Here is a 20,951-nt window from a genome sequence, read left to right on the forward strand (position 1 = left end):
CTCACTTTTCTGTAAATATTTTATTATATCTTTTCATGTGACAACACTGAAGAAATGACACTTTGCTACAAAGTAGTGAGTGTACAGCTTGTAGAACAGTGTAAATTTGCTGTCCCAACACACAGCCATTAATGCCTAAACTGCTGGTAACAAAAGTGAGTACACCCCCTAAGTGAAAATGTCCAAATTGGGCCCAAATAGCCATTTTTCTTTTGTTCATTGACGGACACAGCTCCAGAATCTTCTTGACCAATGGGTTATGCTGCCTTCTACAAGAGTAGGACAATAGGCAGGAAAAGGCTTTACAATGTCTCTGGGGCATACTCCCACTTCCTGCTAGAGGCATTCAGTTTTTTTTTTCTGCCTAGTCAGGAGTAAGGACCTAGTTCCTTGCTGGGATCACTGGTTCTAGCATTTTTTTTCAACTGATTTGTTTTCCCCTCTATTTTATGTTCCTGTGAGAACTTCAATAAACTGCTGGACTGGATATTCTAGATCCTTGCGGTCTTCCCAGTCCGGCCAGCGAGCGTGTGCAGACTTCCACTCCACGCTAGGTTGCCCGAGACATAGCCTCACTGGAGGGGGGCTGGCCTCATAGTTAAACGGCTCGTGAGGGCACATACAACCTGGTCCAGACTTGAGTTGCAGCGTGCCTCCTGGCCTGCAGTGCCCACCAGGTTCCATGGTATGGTGGACGTGGGCTCCTCCCTGGGACCTTTGGACCCCCGGGTTCCCCTCCTTCCCACACAGCACCTTCCCCCCCGTGGACCACCCCCTATCTTCTACCCACACCTAGCTCCCCCCCCCCAGGGGTGGCCATACCTGTCGATCGCCTGTGGGGTGTCAAGCGGGCAATGAGGAAAAGGGGGGGTTGCCGCCGGCAGCCGAACACATGTTTTTTAGGGGGAGTTGTCCTTGTGGATGCTCCTGCTCTTTACTGTATTGATGTCCTTGATCTCCCCTGTGGGTCCTGGATCCATGCCATTTTGTCATGGATGGCTGGCTGTATATATGGTGGCCATTTTCTTGGTGGTTTCTCATTGACCAAAGCTGTGGCCACATTTTTGGAGCCTTGTGGGCGGTGACTGTAGCCGTGGACCACTGGTGCTGACCCTGGACTTGCTATTTCTCTTTGATCTCTGCATGGTGTACAGCATCTAGCACTCTGCTCTGTGCCTACTGGGGGTTTTGGTGAGTTATTGTGGGATCTCCATCTCTCTACTATAGCAGCGATTCAGCTGTGCTGCGACCTGTAGTGCGGCGGGGAGTCAGCAGCGTTTTTGTTTTTTCTACTGTTGCAAATTTACCCCCTGATCCCCTTCTGGGTCCCAGTCCACCCTGTCTGCAATGGCGGTGGCTCTGGAGTCCTTAGTGTCCAAGGTTGATTTGGTCCTGCAAAAAAGGACCAGCAAAAAGCGTCCACCCCCTTCACCTGCCTCCTGTGTCTCCTCGGGTCCTAAGTCCTATCTGGCCGTCGCAGACACGGGTCACCCTACTGGGTCTGCGTCCACGCACCCCGAGTGCTCTGATAGTGAGGACAATTCCTTTTCCACTACAGCCACGCATGAAAAAGCGCTGGTGGATGCACTGATTGTATCAGTGCGGGAAACTATAAAAATGGAGGATGCAACTGTCGGAGGCGCCGGTCACCTTCGGTACCAGAAAATCCTCAAAAGTGGCAAAGGTTTTTCCTTTTCCCGCTTATTTTAACAAAATTGTTGCGAATCAGTGGGGTTTGCCCTAAATGCAATGTGGTGGTTCCTAAGCGTTTCGCTAGAAGGTACCTCTTTGAAAAGTCCCTGTTAACCACTTTAGCCCCAGCCCTATTTCGGACACTTTTTGTTCACAAGTTAAAACCAGTATTTTTTCCTAGAAAACTACTTAGAACCCCCAAACATTATATATATTTTTTTAGCAAAGACTCTGGAGAATAAAATGTCGGTCATTGCAAAATTTTTTGTCACGCGGTATTTGCGCAGCGGTCTTTAAAACGCCATTTTTTTGGAAAAAATTTGAAAAATCACATTTCACTGCATTTAAAAAATACTAAACAGTAAAGTTAGCCCATTTTTTTTGTATATTGTGAAAGATGATGTCACACCGAGTAAATAGATACCAAACATGTTACGGTTTAAAATTGCGCCCCCCCGTGGGATGGCGACAAACTACGGTCAATAGAGATCTCAATCTGCGACGCTTTAAATTTATTTAACGGTTACCAGTTTAGAGTTAGAGTGTAGCTCTTTTTTTTTAATTATTGCCCACGCTCTGGCGATCGCGGCGATACCTCACATGTGTGGTTTGAACAGCGATTTCATTTGCGGCTCGACTTGCGTATACGTTTTTTTTTGTGCGCGAGCTAACGGTGACGGGGACGGCTAAATTTTTTTTTTTTTTTTTTTTCCTATTTATTTTTTCTTTTTTTTTAAACTTTATTACAGGTTTTTAAAAAAAAAAAAATCTGATCACTTTTATTGCTGTCACAAGCAATGTAAACATCCCTGGTGACAGCAATATGTCGTGACAGGTACTCTTTATGGAGGGATCGAGGGTCTAAAAGACCCTGGACCCCTCCACTACACTTCCCTGTATGCAAAACGCCGAAAACGGCATTTTTGCATACAGCCGTTTTTCAAATCTGCCGCCTTTTGCAGCACAGTAACCCGGACGTGACGTCATGGACGCCGCCTCCGGGTTACGTCATCGGAGACCCGATCGATGCCGTTTCCGGCATTCATCGGGACTCCATCCAGCCGGCGGACGTGCCGGCTGGGTGCTCGGGGCTCCCGGTGGGACGGTAGCCCCGAGCAAAGCCGCGGAAGGCGGCGGGAGGGGGGGGGGACGTCCCCTCCCGCCCCCCCGGGTAACGATCGAGCGGCTCCCGAGCCGCATCGATCGTTACCGACGGAAAGCCGACCGTCGGCTTCAAACAACGGTACCGGGATGATGCCTCTAGCTAGAGGCATCATCCCGGTATAACCCCGCAAAGTCTGATCACGTAGAGGTTACGTGACTGGTAGTAAAGTGGTTAAAGAGGACGGTCCCACCTGTGATTCTCAGGTTTCCAGGCTGAACAAATCTACTCTAATTCCAGTTGAGGTTTGGTCCTTAGGCCAGTGTTCACCATTGCCTTGGTATCCCAGACCTTGTCGGCATGGGCTAAGCTTTTGCGCCAGAATCTGGATGGGGAACCGCTTCCCCCTGCTTTTTCCGAGCTGGCAGACCAGTTAGTCCAGGGTTAGTTATCTGTGATGCCTCTCTGGATGTGGCTCCCTCAGTTTTCTAGGCTGTGCGTGACAGCAGTGGTCCTTCAGCGCATGATATAGCTGAAATGCTGGTCTGCGGCCCAAGCTTCCAAACAGGCCCTATCGGATCTCCCCTTTTTGGGGAATTGTCTGTTTGGTTCTTCCCTGGATGAAATCATTAAGGGAGTCACAGGAGGGAAGAGTACTCTCCTTCCAGGGGCAAGGAGTCTCGTTGCAGACGTGGTCCTTTTTTCTCAGCTTGTAAGCGGCTTTTTCATTCCTCAGGGTCTCAAGAAAAAAGATCCAAATCAGTTAGGGCTGTCTCCAGAGATTCCAAGAGGCCCTGGCCTGGTAAGCCAACAGCAGGTCCTTCCAGACCTGCAGACAAGCCCTCTTCTGCCTGAAGGGGTGCCTTCACCTGTATCTGGGTTGAGAAGACGTCTTCATTTTTTTTTATTTTTTCTAGACCCGTGGACCTCTGATTTAAGACAGGTGGGTCCTTGAGTTGATTTGGTCCGGCTTAAAGATTGAGATTCAGTCTTATCCTCAGATAGGTTTTTTCCTTCCAACCTGCGTTTGTCCCCAGACCTCCTGCGTGGTCTCTTCCGGGCAGGCCAAGATTTGCTACTACAAGGGGTGATTGTACGGGTTCCAAACTTGGAACGTTTTTTGGGCTTTTCATTGAAACATGTTTACAGTTCCCAGGAAGGAAGGTAAAGTTCATCCAATCCTGGACCTCAAAGCCCTGAACTGCTTTGTGCGGGTACAGAAGTTCTGGATTGAGTCCATTCGTACAGTAGTGACAACTCTTCATCAAGGGATCTTCTGGCCTCTATCTATTTCAAAGACGCTTACCTCCATATCCCGATATATGTCGGACATCAGCGCTTCCTTCGCTTTGACGTAGGCGAGGAGCATTCTCAATTCGTGGCTTAGCCTTTGGTCTCGCCTCAGCTCCACGGGTGTTCACAAAAGTGTTGGCCCTGGTGTTAGCATTGTTGCGACAGCGGGGGATTGCGCTACTGGGGTACCTGGATGATCTTCTGCGAGCAGAATCTCGGACTGCTCTAAAGGACAACCTGAACATCACTGTGTGGACTCTGCAGGAGTTCGTTGGACATTGAATCTCCAGACGTCTGCTCTGGTTCCGTCCACTAAGTTGGACTATCTGGGTCTGACTCTGGGCTCGGCCTCAGCCAGGGTGTTTCTTCTGCTGGACAAGTTCAATAGGCTGCAGGATGCCATTAGAATTCTGTTGTCCAGCAATCGATCATCTCTCAGGACTTGCATGAGGGTGCTGGGCCTGATGGTGTCTACGTTTGAGGCAGTCACCACAGATGCTAGCCTGGCCGGGTGGGGTGGTGTCTTGGGCACGGAATGTGCTCAGGGGGTTTGGACTCTGTAGGAGTCCAGACTTCCGATCAATGTACTGGAAATTCAGGCGAGCAAACTTTCTGGCCCACTGGACGGTTCGTCTTCAAGGGTGTCTGGTACGGATTCAGTCGAACAATGTCGCGGCCGTGGCGTATTTCAATCACCAAGGGGGGCACAAAAAGTGTCTTAGCGGCTCAGGAAGTAGCCAACATTCTAATGTGGGCAGAACGTTTCGTTCCAGCTCTCTCTGCTGTACATATTCCAGGGAAGGAATATTGGCAGGCGTATTACTTCAGTTGACAGGCATTGGACCAGGGAGACCGGTCACTTCATCCGAAGGTGTTTTCATCAGCTGTGCCTTTGGTGGGGAACTCCGGAGTTGGACCTGTTGGCCTCTCGCCTCAACAGATAGGTGCAGAGATTTGTGACAAGGTCTCAGGATCCTATAGCTGACGCCACAGATGCACTGGTGGCTCTTTGGGGCCAGTACTGCCTGATATTCACCTTTTCCCCCTCTGAAACTTCTGCAGGGGATCGAGGCAGAAGGAATTCCGGTCATCCTAGTGGCCTCAGACTGGCCTCACCGGTTTTGGGACGTGGATCTAATTCGGCTGGTCGCCGATTTCCCTTGGTGACTTCCTCTCATAGAAGACCTATTGGCGCAAGGGCCTATCTTCCATCCTGCTTTACAGTTGCTGACTTTAACGGCTTGGCTGTTGAAAGCTAGGTGCTGAAGGAGAGGGGATTGTCTGACTCGGTGATTCCTACGCTGTTAAAAGCTAGAAAATCTACCTCTAGGAAGATTTACTATCGCGTCTGGAAGTGATACATTGCATGGTGTGAGTCTCTGGGGGTTTGTCCCTGTTCATTTTGGGTGGCTCGAATTTTGGCGTTCCAACCCCCCAAGAGGTTTGGAACAGCGCCTGGCCTTGGGTACCATCAAGGACCAGGTTTCAGGCTTGGCGTTTTTTTTTTTTTCTTTCAATGTCCTTTGGCTGCGCCTTCCTTGGTTCGTACCTTTGTTCAGGGGGGTTCGCCACTTGGCTCTGTTGAATCTCAATTTGGTACTGTTGGTTCTTCAGAAATCGCCTTTCGAAAATATTTGCGAGATTCCTCTGCTTACATTGTCCCAGAAAGTAGCTGCCATGGTGGTGATAACTTCTGTACACAGAGTCGGAGCTGACTGCTTTGTCCTGTTGTTCCCCTTATTGGGTGGTTCACAGAGATAAAGTGGTGCTTTGCCCTTGTCAGTCATTCCTTCCTAAGGTTGTTTCTGGTTTCCATCTGAATGAAGACATTGTGTTGCCCTCCTTGTGTCCTAAGCATCCTAAGGAGATTGTCCTACATTCCCTGCCTGTGATCAGAGTGTACCAAGCTTGCAACCGAGTCATTTAGGAAATCAGACTCACTTTTTGTCCTTACGGATGGACCCTGCAAGGGGTTGGCTGTGACCATTTCCAGATGGATTAGACAGATGGCAGGCCTATTCACTCAAGGGTCAGGCGCCTCCTTTCCCTGTTAAGGTGCATTCTATACGGATGCCTAGTGCCTCCTGGGTCATCCGCCATCAGGCGTCAGTGGTGCAGGTTTGCAAGGCGGCCACCTGCACCCTTTCACAAAATGTTATAAAGGGCATGTGCTGCTTTTGGCTGCAAGGTTTTGCAGGCCGCTGTTTGACAGGACCTTGTCCTCTATGGGGGGGGTCCTTGTTTTCAGGGGAGCTGCAGTCGTTCCTGGTGGGCTAGGTTTAGCCTTTTGTGAATTTTTTTTCTCTCTCTCTCTCTCTCCCAACCCCTTATGTTTAACACTGCTGTGGGGAGAGAGGAGATAGCCTGTCATTGCTCAGACCATACGCTGTACATTGCATCAAACTGGTTTACATGGCTGTCGTCCCAGAAGGAAGCCTCTTCTAAAAATGATGCACAAGAAAGCCCGCAAACAGTTTGCTGAAGACAAGCAGACAAGGATATGGATTACTGGAACCTCTGATGAGACCAAGATAAAATTATTTGGTTCAGATGGTGTCAAGTGTGTGTGGCAGCAACCAGGTGAGGAGTACAAAGATGAGTGTGTCTTGCCTACAGTTAAGCATGGTGGTGGGAGTGTCACGGTCTGGGGTTGCATGAGTTCTGCCAACACTGGGGAGCTACAGTTCATTGAGGGAACCATGAATGTATTCCAAAAGAACTACCCCAAACACACCTCCAAGACGACCACTGGCTTGCTAAAGAAGCTGAGGGTAAAGGTGATGGACTGACCAAGCATGTCTTCCGACCTAAACCCTATTAAGCATCTGTGGGGCATCCTTAAACAGAAGGTGGAGGGGCGCACGGTCTCTAACATCCACCAGCGCTGTCATGGATGGAAGAGGACTTGAGTGGCAACCTGTAAAGCTCTGGTGAACTCAATGCCCAAGAGGGTTAAGACAGTGCTGGAAAATAACAATGGCCACATAAACTATTGACATTTTGGGCCCAATTTGAACTTTACTTAAGGGTGTACTCACTTTTGTTACCAGCAGTTTAGCCATTAATAGCTGTGTGTTGAGTTATTTTGAAGGGGCAGCAAATGTACAGTTATACAAGCTGTACACTCATTACTTTACATTGTAGCAAAGCGTCATTTCTTCAGTGTTGTCACATGAAAAGATATAATAGAATATTTACAAAAGTGTGAGGAGTGTACTCACTTTTGTGAGATACTGTGTGTGTGTGTGTATGTGTATATACAGTGGGTACGAAACGTATTCAGACCCCCTTAAATATTCACTCTTTGTTATATTGCAGCCATTTGCTAAAATCATTTAGGTTCATTCTTCTTCCTCATGAATGTACACATAGCACCCCATACTGACAGAAAAACACAGAATTGTTGACATTGTTGCAGATTTATTAAAAAAGAAAAACTAAAATATCACATGGTCCTAAGTATTCAGACCCTTTGCTCAGTATTTAGTAGAAGCCCCCTTTTGATCTAATACAGCCAGGAGTTTTTTTGGGAAAGATGCAACAAGTCTTTCACACCTGGATTTGGGGATCCTCTGCCATTCCTCCTTGCAGATCCTCTCCAGTTCTGTCTGGTTGGATGGTAAACGTTGGTGGACAGCCATTTTTAGGTCTCTCCAGAGATGCTCAATTGGGTTTAAGTCAGGGCTCTGGCTGGGCCATTCAAGAACAGTCACGGAGTTGTTGTGAAGCCACTCCTTCGTTATTTTAGCTGTGTGCTTAGGGTCATTGTCTTGTTGGAAGGTAAACCTTCGGCCCAGTCTGAGGTCCAGAGCACCCTGGAGAAGGTTTTTGTCCAGGATATCCCTGTACTTGGCCGCATTCATCTTTCCCTCGATTGCAACCAGTCGTCCTGTCCCTGCAGCTGAAAAACACCCCCACAGCATGATGCTGCCACCACCATGCTTCACTGTTGGGACTGTATTGGACAGGTGATGAGCAGTGCCTTGTTTTCTCCGCACACCACACATACCGCTTAGAATTAAGGCCAAAACGTTCTATTTTGGTTTCATCAGACCAGAGAATCTTATTTCTCACCATCTTGGAGTCCTTCAGGTGTTTTTTTTAGCAAACTCCATGCGGGCTTTCATGTGTCTTACACTGAGGAGAGGCTTCCGTCGGGCCACTCTGCCATAAAGCCCCGACTGGTGGAGGGCTGCAGTGATGGCTGACTTTCTACAACTTTCTCCCATCTCCTGACTGCATCTCTGGAGCTCAGCCACAGTGATCTTTGGGTTCTTCTTTACCTCTCTCACCAAGGCTCTTCTCCCCCGATAGCTCAGTTTGGCCGGACGGCCAGCTCTAGGAAGGGTTCTGGTTGTCCCAAATGTCTTCCATTTGAGGATTATGGAGGCCACTGTGCTCTTAGGAACCTTAAGTGCAGCAAAAATCTTTTTGTAACCTTGGCCAGATCTGTGCCTTGCCACAATTCTGTCTCTGAGCTCTTCAGGCAGTTCCTTTGACCTCATAATTCTCATTTGCTCTGACATGCATTGTGATCTGGAAGGTCTTATATAGACAGGTGTGTGGCTTTCCTAATCAAGTCCAATCAGTATAATCAAACACAGCTGGACTCAAATGAAGGTGTAGAACCATCTCAAGGATGATCAGAAGAAATGGAAAGCACCTGAGTTAAATATATGAGTGTCACAGCAAAGGGTCTGAATACTTAGGATCATGTGATATTTCAGTTTTTCTTTTTTAATAAATCTGCAACAATGTCAACAATTCTGTGTTTTTCTGTCAGTATGGGGTGCTATGTGTACATTCATGAGGAAGAAGAATGAACTTAAATGATTTTAGCAAATGGCTGCAATATAACAAAGAGTGAAAAATTTAAGGGGGTCTGAATACTTTTCGTACCCACTGTATATATCACAACACACAAACAGGGCTATTCAAAAGGATGTCGCAGATTTCACATTTTTATTTCAAACAAAACTGTAAAGGCTTGTTTTCACTTTCTTTGACTTTATCACAATCCAAAGCACTTACCACATGCCTTTTTGATGCTTTGGTGATGATACTTTTTTGAAGCTTGGCAAATGCCCTGTGTGTTCATTTTCTATTTATTTAGAGGGGTCCAAATAGAACCTCCGCACATTAGTCTTCCCCATTCAGCAGATATTTTGCTCAATACTAACCACCAGCTCTGCTGATCTTCTGGTTTTCTGATCCTCCTCTCTCTCTGGTCTCTGCTCACCTCCTGCTATATTGCTCCCATGTTGCACACCCTGTGCGACATCTGCATTTTTTCCTGCTCTAGTCCCCCAGCTCTGCTGATTCTTTGCCACTCAGTGCTCCAGTCTCGTTCACCTTTCACTATAACGTTCCCATGTTGTAAACCATGTGTGCCATCTGCTATGTTGCTCTTCTCCACTCTAGACCCTGCTCACCTTCTTGCTGCACACCAGGTGTGACATCTGCACCAGACACTTCCAGAATATATACCCATGAACCGGAAGGGACTGCTGATGACATCTTTTCAGTTTGCTTGTTGGTTTCTCAGTGCATCCTGGGGTATCTCATACCTGCAATACCTTCAAAAACAAAGCGAAGCTAAATCTAAATAAAATACCCTCAAAAGCTTCAGATGCTGTAAGCGATTGTTCTACGGAGACTTTAAATAAGCAAAATGGGGTAATATTTTTGAAGCAAATTAAAAGTCCGCCTAGCAATTCCATTCAATGCCACAGAGCGGCGCTGTTTCTTGGCCATTGGCATGACGCCACAGGAGAAGTTTTGTTTTTGTTCAAGTGCAACGTAAATTCCACTGTGGTTAAACAAATGGCCGCCTCATCATAAGCAAATTTATGAGTGGCAAAAAATATTAGGTGGAGATGGTTGCCTATACTAACAGAAAAACACGGCGCCTCCTTGCACATCAGATAAAAATGTTGAGCATATCTGAGGTGCTTTCAAAGTCCTAATAAATCCACAACACGGGCAATCGTTGAACTTGGAATTCCTCAAACAGTAAGGCGTGTTCTTAAAAACCATCTGCATATGAAGCCGTACAAGTTGTAGTTACTGCATTCTGGCGACCAAAACAGAATTAATTTTGCACTGCAATTCTGCGGGATATTGAAGAGGACAATTTTTCAGAACGACTATTTTTTTCTCCAGATGTATCAATGTTTAATTTCTTTGGTAAGGTTAATTGCTGCAATGTTAGAATTTGGGAGAGTGAAAATCTTTGCATAGTCATCAAAATGACAGAGACTTGCCAAAAACGATGTGGTTTGCACCATTTATTATTTATGGATCGCTTCTTTCCCAAGCAAACTGACAGGATTTTCATATCTGGGCTTGCTATAAAACTGGTCGTTTCCCCAACTTCAAGAAGATTCAATGACTTAATTTTCATGCAAGATGGTGCCCCACTTCACTTCCCTTTGGAGGTCCAGTGTTATCTGAATAACACCATTCCAGGATAATGTATTGGAAGACGTGGGCAACAAGATTGTGTTGTCTGGGGCCTCCCAGGTCATCAGACCTTACCCCCTGCGATTTTTACCTGTGGGCATACATAAAAGAAAGGGTGTTTGTCCCACTAATGCCTACTACTCTTCAAGGTCTGAGACATTAAATTGTTGAAGCTGTGAATTCAAAAACTAGCAACCAATTGATTAGTGTGACAAGAAATTATGTACAGGCATACCCCGCTTTAAGTACACTCACTTTAAGTACACTCGCGAGTAAGGACACAGCTTGTTCAGCTTGGCATGACACTACTCCCGGTTTTTAACATTGGCGTCTATAGGAAATCTTGGTCAGCTTGACATGGCACTGCTCCCAAACCATAAGTGACAGGGATACCAAACTTAGGGAGCACCGAGAGGGGATCCAGGACTACAACATATCCTGTTTGTGGCTGGCCAGCTTGCCTAGGTAATCTACTATGTCTTAGTCCTGGATCCCCTTAACATGCTCCCCAAGCTTGGTGTCCTTGTCACATGCCATGTCAAGCTGACCAAGATTTAGTGTATTTACATGCATTGAGAAATGAAAAAAGGTATTGCTTCACTTTAAGTACTTTTCGTTTTACATACATGCTCTGGTCCCATTGTGTACTTAAAAGTGGGGTATGCCTGTACTGTTTCAATGTTTGTTGCACAACACATGGTACTTCTGTTGAGTGCATACAACCTTAGGGACCATAAAAACTAGAAACATTTTATCTATGCAGTGATGGGCAGTATGTGATGTGCTTCTACCCCTTACAGTTTGTTTGAAATAAAAAGATGAAATCTGCTCCATCTTTTTGAGAATGAAGGATGAAAATATGTCTATATACATCTATAATTTATCCATCAATCAATGACTGCAGAGTGCATCATTCATTTGTGTTTTTATAGCTGCTTGAAGATCTGCTTTTAAGCACTGCATTGGGCCCATTTTCATCATTTGTTTACACCCCTATGAAGCTACAAAGTATTACAGACAGTTGCCATTGGAAACACTAAAAATTTTATTATAGCTTTTAACTTGAAATGTATTTTAAAACCACAATAGTTCTGATTGTTACTGAATTTCACCTATGACAACGTACAAACAGTTTGGCATACAAAACTGAATTTCCTTCTTTGTCAGTAAGAAATTTCTCCGAGTTGGATGCATTGGCTATATTTATCAGAGTTTTCCTCCAGCTTGTATGGCTGCAAAAGACAACACTGACTTTTTTGATGATCAGAATTGTACTTCTTCAAACTGAACCATATGTTGAGCTTTTGGCTAAAATAACCAGAACATTGTTATTTTCTAGAAAAAAAAAAAGCAAGCTGGTTGCTTTTTGCAAACTGCTTTAGCTTTAATTCCAGTTCACACAACCAAGAGGATTCATCATTTTTCAGTTCACACAACCAAGAAGATTCATCATTTTTCTCCTCATGCAGTATGGGTGACAAAAAAATTGAGAATTTGATTTCCCTCGATGGAAAAAAAAAAAAAGGCATTTTTGCAAATTAGACAAAAGGGAGAGGGGACATGAAGTACATTCAGAGAGTACAGGAAACCATAATATTACCAAAAACAGCCTTAAAAATTACTTTGGTTTAAAATACAACACAACATTCACTTGTGTGCAACATAAATTCTGTATTCATTTACAATATATATATACACAGAGATTAAAGTATAACTAAAGGCAAAATGTGTTTTCTTTCGATTTGAATAGTGGTGAGGGGTTAGAACCATTGTCAGGCCTTTTATTGCTATCGGTGTTCCCACTATGGAGATTCAATCAAACTGTCCTGACCTTAAATGTCTCAGAGTGAAAGTCAATTCAAAATTTTGAGTTGTCACTAGAAAAGGAATTGAGGGGAAATCACTAGAAAAGGAATTGAGGGGAAATCTGCCAATGGAGGGGACACTTGTCCCTGTGACAACGGTCTAAGAAGGCATTTAGGTCACAATGGATTGCTATCCTCCCACTTCCTGTTGAGTTGAAAGGAAGTGAAGGGAAAAAAATCTCTTGAGACACACAGATAGCAAAAAACTTGACAGTGGTTTCAATCCTCTCCTCCTCTGTCCAGAATGCAAAGAAAACATTTTGACTTTAAATAACAGCTAAAGAATATAATCACAATTTTACAAGTAAGTCATTGAAATAAAAATATACCTTATATTGTGCTTAATTTTTGATTTCCAAGAGATTAAGGTGCATTTTACAGGGGTTCCTGTATAAAGGTATAATGGCAAATCTCTTCTGTGACAACGCTCAGCAGGCCACAGATAACTTGGCATGGTTCAGTATGTTATAGAGTGCTATGGGACCTGAAGGTCAACTCCAGCCAGGTTCTGGGTAGAGTGAGGAACGTTCAGAACTGCTGCCTGTTCCTACTGAGAAGTTTGTCAGGTTTTCAGAGCTGTGTCCACACATTGGAGATAAATCATTTTGGTTGTCAGCACACTGACAAGCTGGTTGTAAAAAAAAATCTTTTTTATTGCATGATCACAAAGACCATCTTTTGGGAACCCTTCGTCAGTGGTAAAACATTGCAACAATCTTACCAGTGTGCTGACAATAATATCTTATGTTAGACTGTGACTGGGGGGGGGGGGGGTCATTTATATCTCAGCCATATGGCTAATGCCAGTATTGCTCAGAGAGTACTGCAAACACAAGACCAATGGTCCGAGTCATGTCCTTGTCATGGTGCCCTAATACCAAGTTTTGCAGCCATGACGTGGCACTTGTAAACACAGAAGCCTCCTGTGTCTATAAGTAACAACTTTGCTCTCATGGTGGGGACAGGACTCCAGCGAGAGAGAATAAGCTTTGTGCAAGGGGAGGCAGAGCCTCCTACACATGGGGGCAAAAAGCTAGGCCAGATAGGAGAGAGTAGAGATGCAAGGAAGCTTTGCAGGAGTTGGTGTTGCACAATCCTAAACCCTGCACTCTGTACCCAGCTCACCCCTGCATGTAGTGCACCCCTGAACTGCACTCTGTACATAGCGCACTCCTGTACCCTGCACGTGGTGCACCCCAGATACCATGGCCCTTTGAGGGCAACCATACTGCTGATGTGGCCTGTGATGAAGTTTAGTTTGACACCCCTGTAGTATTGTGAGCAAAAACAGTATACTCTTAGATTGTAAGCTCTAACAAGCAGGGCCCTCTGATTCCTACTGTAATAAATTGTACCGTCTTCTTTAATGTTGTAAAGCACCGCGTAAACTGTTGGCGCTATATAAAATTCTGTATAATAATAATATACTCTGTGCATACATTGGAGAGGTCTCTTCCTGTTTTTTTTTCAGACACCCCTCACCTGGACAGGAAGGGAGGGACGATCATCCTAATAGGCATACAGACAGCAATAAAATCCTGACTTCCTTTTTCACCTGCCGGACAGGGAGTGAGTGGAAATCCTCCAAAGAGGGATGCAGACAGATTCTAATCCTTCCCACACTCTTTCCAAAATGGAAAAAAAAAAAAAAAAAACGTTTTATAGGGGGAAACTTAAGAGATTTTAGTTCTGTAGCTGTCATCCTGGTCCTTGCTTCACTACATAGTGAGGCACAGCCAGAAAAACTTGTTATACACATGCTACCTAGTGCAGGAAGGATCATGATGACAACCTAAAACCTACTTCAATAATGGCAGCTCCCATGTTTGTATCCTGACAAGCTCTTTTTACCAGGAGGCAGGTGACATTCTAACCTGTCCATACAGGGCAAAGTAGAAGCATCTCCTGAAAGCTCACCCCCAGCAAGGTAAACTCCCCAATCTAAGGCCCCGCACTGTGCTGGTGTGAAGATTACTTAGGTGGATTACATCACTGCTTCTCCAACATGATAGTGTTCAAGTCTGCTGATTGACCACTCAGACTAGAGCACAGCCACATAGGGAAGGTCACCTGCTCTGAGTGTAGGGCGGTAAGAGAATGCTGGAGGAAAAGTCCAAAGGAGTTGTCACTCTGCCCTGAATGGGCAAAATTAATTTTTAGAGTTTCTATACACAATTTAACTGCTGCTAACAAAATCCTTTTTATAACCAGAAGCCTTTTGTGATCAGAGAATGGTAGCAATGGCCCATACTTGGCACTTTGAAGGGTCGCAAAACCATGTGATAGGTCTTTGAAAAAAGCTGCTATTTTTCAACTGATAACGTGGTTTTTCTAGGGTAGAAAAGCTGCTCCTGTTCATCTTCACTGCAAGTGAGGTTACTACTGTAGAAATGGTATGCAGTCGAAGAATGACTTTCCAGCAGAAGCTTTAAACACCAAGCATTTTGCTCCGTGACAGATGCCTTGTAATATTTAACAAGCATAAGGTTAATTATAGGTTTTTTCCAAGCTTGTCCCTTTTGGGATTCTCGTGTAATAAAACATTAATGTTCAACTGAAGGGACAGGAAAATAAATTAGTAGTATCAATTATTTTTCAGTAGAACACTCTGTAGCAGGGTGTGTCTGGTAGCTGTCACAAAAAATGGCCTTTCTTACTAGGGTACTGACAGTAGCAACTGTCTATAGAAAACTATCTGAGTGAGCAGTCTTACAATAGGCCCTTTTCACACGGGGCAGACTCTGCGAGGAGTTCGCCTGCTCAGCAGGGAATCTGTTTGTGGATAGCTGGTCCATGTCCACTCTCTTCTATGGGCAGTTGGATGTAAATGAACCGCCTGTCCATTTACACCCAACTGCCATCCGATTCAATTGGTAGATACGGAACGGATCTCCATCAGTCTGTTTTTAGTGGATCGGAGGGTGTAAACGGACACAAGTATATTTACATCCACAGCTTCATAGGGGATAATGAAGGGTCTGATCAGGTCTGTCTGAAAAATTGACAGGTGGACCCGATCAGTCTGCCTGTGTGAAAGAAGCCTTAACGCCCGTACACACGATAAGAAAATCTGAAGGGAAAATTCGTCCGACGACCGATGTGCCGATTTTTGGATTGTTAGTATGTTGCTTTCGACAGCCAACTCCGACTTTTCGGCTGACAAAATCCTGATGTGCAGGCTATAAAATTTTTGTGGTCCGTAATACAATGTCCGATTTTTGTCTAATTAGTACAGATTTCAACGGAAAAAAAATCTTAAGAGCAAGACTAGGCATGCTCAGAGACGAAAGAACGCATACAAAGCAATCCAACACATGACATCACTTCTGAAGTAGAATTCTGTCGTACGGGAAAATTCGTATGAAAATAACCTCTTCACTTTCCACATCAGACTAGCATGCCACAAAAAACGGACGACAGATCGTTCGATAATCTTACCGTGTGTACGGGGCTTTACTTGCGCCATGGGACACAGCACACCTAAGAATGCAGGTGCTTTCCATCTGCACTGCAGTGACAACAGTATCAGGAAAAAACTTTAGCAGCAGATTTTAATGCCACATTAGTATGCACCGGATCCAAGTGTAACCAGTTGAAAATGTTTTCCTAGTCATACAGCGGCTTTTACACCCAGTGACCCCCCCCCCCCCCCCCAAATCTTTCTTATCATCCCCACTATGTAATAACACAGACCTCAGATCAGTAAATTCTACAGTGCCAATGTCCTAGCTTACACCATCCCAGGCATCCACCTCTTTCAGAAGCCATCATAGTGCATATGTATGAGTTTTATTCTCACTGCAATAGAGGCAGTGGCATGGATTTACTTAAGAAATAAATGCTGTTTAATTTGCAAAGTGAATATAAGTAATAAGGTGAAGCCGTGCTCACCTTGAATACTCAATAAGGCGTTAGTATAAAAAAATTTCAGAGCAGCTCACTGCAAGGAAGTCCACTTGCCTTGCACTCCGTGGCTGGCAATTGAACTTTGAGATGTCTGTGTGACATCTCAATAAAGTTTGTTTAAAAAAGGAAAAAAAAAAACAGTGCAATGTGTCGAGATCAACACATCACTGCGCTGATCTCAGAAGCACCGCACACCAGCCGCGGCATTAGAATACAGTAGCTGGTTTGAACGAGCCCTTAAGGTCTGTGTTACATACAAGGGCCTGCAGGATGGTGGGAAGGGAATTTAGGCCTGTAAGTGTAATGTCACCAATAACTTTCTGGTGCTAAGAGCAGCATAAATACAACACCGTTGTCACCAGTACAACAATGTTCCTTTGTCAGCCTTGCTATATCTCCGCATCCTTGTCTGGTAAAATGTTTTCTTCTGTTTTAATAAACTGCAGACAACTTCTCCTTTACCAACAATTTTTTTTCCTGTGGTTATTAAACCACGTAAAAACACTATCACTATTTTCTCATTACCAGAAAAGTCTTTATGTGCACACACACAGATGTGTTAATAGATTTTTCAATTTCTGCCAAAGCAGATGTAGTGATGGAGATGGGACTACCGACAACAGTAGAAGGACAGCTGACCCCCATTTACAGTGGGCTTCCCATTTAAAAAACAAAAAACAGCTATAACTGATGCCATGTAGTAGTTCTCTTGAGCCATATTCATTTCAGGTCCTTTCTTGGCTTCCAGCTCTGGGAAGGACTCTGTCCTGCAGTCACAACTGATTTAGGTGCCAGGCCGTCTATAGGGACCAAACATACATGGCTACAACCCCGATCTACTTTTCTTGAGCTCAGTGTTAGACTACCAGGAGCAACATCTGTACTCAAATACAGTATATTACAAAGCATGCACTCCCTATAGGTCCCTGAAAGCTCACTCATTTGATGACTTGAAAATTAGTTGGAAACTACATTAAAAAAACCCTGTAAGGGGCTGCTCTAATAATGGTCAGAATTAAAGCCACTGTAAAGGTAAAATTTAAAAAAATAAATAAAAAATAACAAAACATATCTTTACTTGCAATGAAATTGCACAGAGTGGCTGTGAACCTCCTCTTTCTGGGTCCCCCGCGAACACTGGTGCTCATGGCCCCTCCTTTATGTCCAGTGCCCCCATGGGAAGCCGCTTCCCATGGGGGCACTTGTGCGTGCTCGCTCCAGAACCCCTTCGCTGCATCTATTGACACAGACAGCAGGACTCAGCCCTGCCCCCAGTCACTGGCTTTGATTGACAGCCCTGCTAGCCAATGACTCCTGGTGCCTCAGCAAACCCAGAAGTGTGGGGGGAGAAGAGCTGCAGACTTGCACAGCGCTGGATCAAATGACGCTCAGGTAAGTAAAAAAGGGGGGGGGGGAGATGCTGATGCCTAAACATTTTTACCTTAATGCAGGGAATGCATTAAGGTAAAAAATGTTTAGGCTTTAAAACCACTTTAAATTAGGTATCATATAAAAAATATTTATTAAATGATGCGTGCAAGATTAAAAATGAGCAATACTAACAAAAATAATGTACGTATAGCCTTTTTTACCCCTTTCAGATAGAGTATGGAAGGAATAGAACCCCATCAGGCTTGTATTACTGTCCGAGATCCACTTAGATGGGCTCACCTTCTCTATTTGCCTGGGTGACCATTGTCACTGTTATAGAAAGGGATGATGATACATTCAACATTTTACATTTGTAACCAGTATATGGATGGAAGGTAAGGCCAGGCTTACAATGGGGACATCTGTTCCAGTGAAAACAGGGGAATTCACCTTATGTGGGAATTTTCTTTCACTTCATGTTGCATCTTGGACAGGAAGTGAAGGGAAAATTTCCCATCAGGATAAAGACAGCAAAAAATTATCCGGCAGGTTAGGTTAACCTTTGCCTATGATATCTAAAAATGTTGAAATGTTAAACTGACCATGGGCAGCTAAAACAGCCACTTGCATCCGAACAAGACCAGTTTGGCACCCTTGCTTTAATGCCCATCTCCAGGCAAAATTGGCAACCCTCTTCTCTCCTGCTCATTCACAATTTTTTAAAGCCCCTTTTAATTTACCTAAATCCACCATCACGTGACCCTCAATGGCACCTCTTCCATGAGTGCAGACTGATTATCCACCGATGCGGCCCTACCCGTTGCTTATGGACAGGCAATGGGTTCATGTCATTTAGGCAGTGATGTGGGCAATTAAAGATGGACTCCCACTCTGAAGAAGCAAAAATAACCCAGCGTATCACATGACCATTTAGGATTAGTTATCTTTTTTTAAATGAATGGGGTGATTAGCTAGATTGGGGTAGAGGGGCTTCCCTAGCCAGACTTAAAACGTTAAGCCTTTCTCTGCTCTACTATTTCTTATACAGATGAAGCTATTTTCCTGCCCTTTAGAAAACAGTGTTTAGTGTATTCGGCAGTGAGGATCATCAACATTCAAAGAATAGCATTTGCAAACACTGTTGACCCTATTTCTTATGCTGCAGTCATAGCTAGAAAAAAAAAAAAAATTAAAGTACCACCACAATGTACACCTATGGAATCTAATGAACCATGGCAACATACAAAGCCCAGCATGGAGGCAACGAGATTATTCTCCACCGTTGACAGTATATTGGGTACTGAAATCAAGCTAATGTCAACTGAACAAGTAAGCGTAATCATTTTTTTCACCTGTACAGAAATGTTCTTTTAAACAACTACAATTCACAGTGGATGAAACGGTTATCTTCATTAAAGAGGTTATTATCCCCCAACTAATAATAGGCTTTATAAACAACATTCATTTACAGAGCAGAATATGATGATCGGAGGTCTGCTGTCTTCTCATGCTTGAATAAAGCTCCACTCTCTCCATTTTAAAATGTACCGGTGGAGGTCGTCAAACGCCTTCCAATATAAACCCTAAAAAAAAGAGAAGAGAAAAGGAAATAGGTTTTGGTTGAAATGGTTACTGAACATTCATGCAAGGGCAATCAGATTAGATTTACTAAAACTGGTGGATACAGAATCTGGTGCAGCTGTACACAGTAACCAATCAGCTTCCAGGTTTTATTATCAAAGCTGAATGCTCTATTCACACCGGGGCGTTACAGAATTGCGGCAAAACGTGGAACGCGTTTACAATGCCATTATTTCTTAAATCGCGCTGTGATCATGGCAAAATTGCAATGCGAAAAGCTTGTCACTCAAAAAAGAGCAGGAGCTTCTTTTGGGTGACAGCGGCGCGTGTTGTAACTTGCCGCAATTACAACGGGATATTATTATTATACAGGATTTATATAGTGCCAACAGTTTGTGCAGCACTTTACAATATGAGGGAAGACAATACAGTTACAAGACAATTCAATACAGGAGGACTTAGAAGGCCCTGCTCGTTAGAGCTTACAATCTAGAAGGGAGGGCAAAGTGAAACAAAAGGCAATAACTGTGGGGGGATGAGCTGATGAAGAAAGGGAGTAAAGTGTTAGGTGCAGGTAGGATAGGCTTCTCTGAAGAGGAGGGTCTTCAGAGATCGTCTAAAAGCTAATAGAGTAGAAGATAAATCGAACAGATTGGGGTAAGGAGTTCCATAGTATTGGAGAGGCTCTGGAAAAGTCCTGGAGGTGAGTATGGGAGGAGGTGACGAGGGAGCTAGAGAGCAGGAGGTTTTGAGAGGAATAAAGAGAGCGATTAGGTTGGTATAATGAGACCAGGTTAGTGATGTAACTGGGGGCTAAATTGTGGATGGCTTTGTAAGTTTTTGTAATGATTTTGAATTTAATTAGTTGGGTAAGCGGAAGCCAGTGGAGGGATTGACAGAGCGGAATAGCGGACACTGAGTGACTGGTAAGGTGGATGAGTCCGGCAGCATTCATGATGGATTGAAGGGGGGGATAGCCTATGTAGTGGAAAGCCAGCGAGAAGGGAATTGCAGTAGTCAAGGTGCGAGATGACCAGAGAGTGAACTAGGAGCTTTCTTGTGTCATTGGTTAGAAAGGGATATAGTGTGCAACAATCGCCGCAAAATTATCGCAATTGGGGTGCTGTTAAGGAGTAATGGCATCGCAAATGCGTCTTGTGTTTTGCAACCATTATGGAATCGCAGGCAGAAATACCTGATTCTGCCTGCGATTCCGGAACGCCCAGGTGTGAATGGAGCCTATATGAACAAGCTGAAGTTTGAAGCTGGTTGGTTACTATGCACAGCTGCACTAGTTTTAGTAAATCACCCCCTATGTGTCTAAAAGGTGAACTCCAGTCAGACATAAGAAACAATGAACACCTACAGTATCTGTATTCATTTAACACATTATTCAATGTATATATTTTTTTATTTAATGCAATAAATACCGCTGTACATTAGAACTCAGAGAAGGAGTGGGAGGAGCAGGCCTTCTCTCCTTGTATATCCATGCAACACATCTGATTGCAACCAGTAATATGTTGCATGCAAATGTGCATAATGATAACAAAGAGCAGAGAGTTGACCATCAGTCTCCTTCTGCTTGGTCACGGTCTAGCCAGCAGCTTGGGCATACAGAATATCCTACAGTCTATTACTATAACAGAGTAAGAGGTGTCATCCACCTGGCTGTGCTG

At 44.3% G+C, this 20,951-nt stretch overlaps 1 protein-coding gene across 2 annotated transcripts in view; it reads right to left on the reverse strand.

Moving 5' to 3' along the window:
* Nucleotides 1-11,676: 11,676 nt before the first annotated feature.
* The window catches only part of BNIP3 (BCL2 interacting protein 3), a 64,924-nt gene continuing 55,649 nt past the window's right edge, over nucleotides 11,677-20,951 (reverse strand). The window contains exons 6-7 of one of the 2 annotated variants that reach the window (XR_014225732.1): nucleotides 19,161-19,274; nucleotides 11,677-11,781 (exon numbers count right to left, since the gene is read on the reverse strand). Coding sequence is in view for 1 of the 2 variants with exons in the window: in XM_082268317.1 (XP_082124443.1) it covers nucleotides 19,229-19,274 (46 nt within the window). In the remaining variant the exon portion in view is untranslated. Of the gene's footprint in view, nucleotides 11,782-19,088; nucleotides 19,275-20,951 lie in introns of those variants that run through there. The other variant, XM_082268317.1, reaches the window with a different exon arrangement.

This window comes from Pelophylax lessonae, assembly GCF_965119305.1.
Source record: "Pelophylax lessonae genome assembly, chromosome: 9".
Classification (NCBI taxonomy): Eukaryota; Metazoa; Chordata; class Amphibia; order Anura; family Ranidae; genus Pelophylax; species Pelophylax lessonae.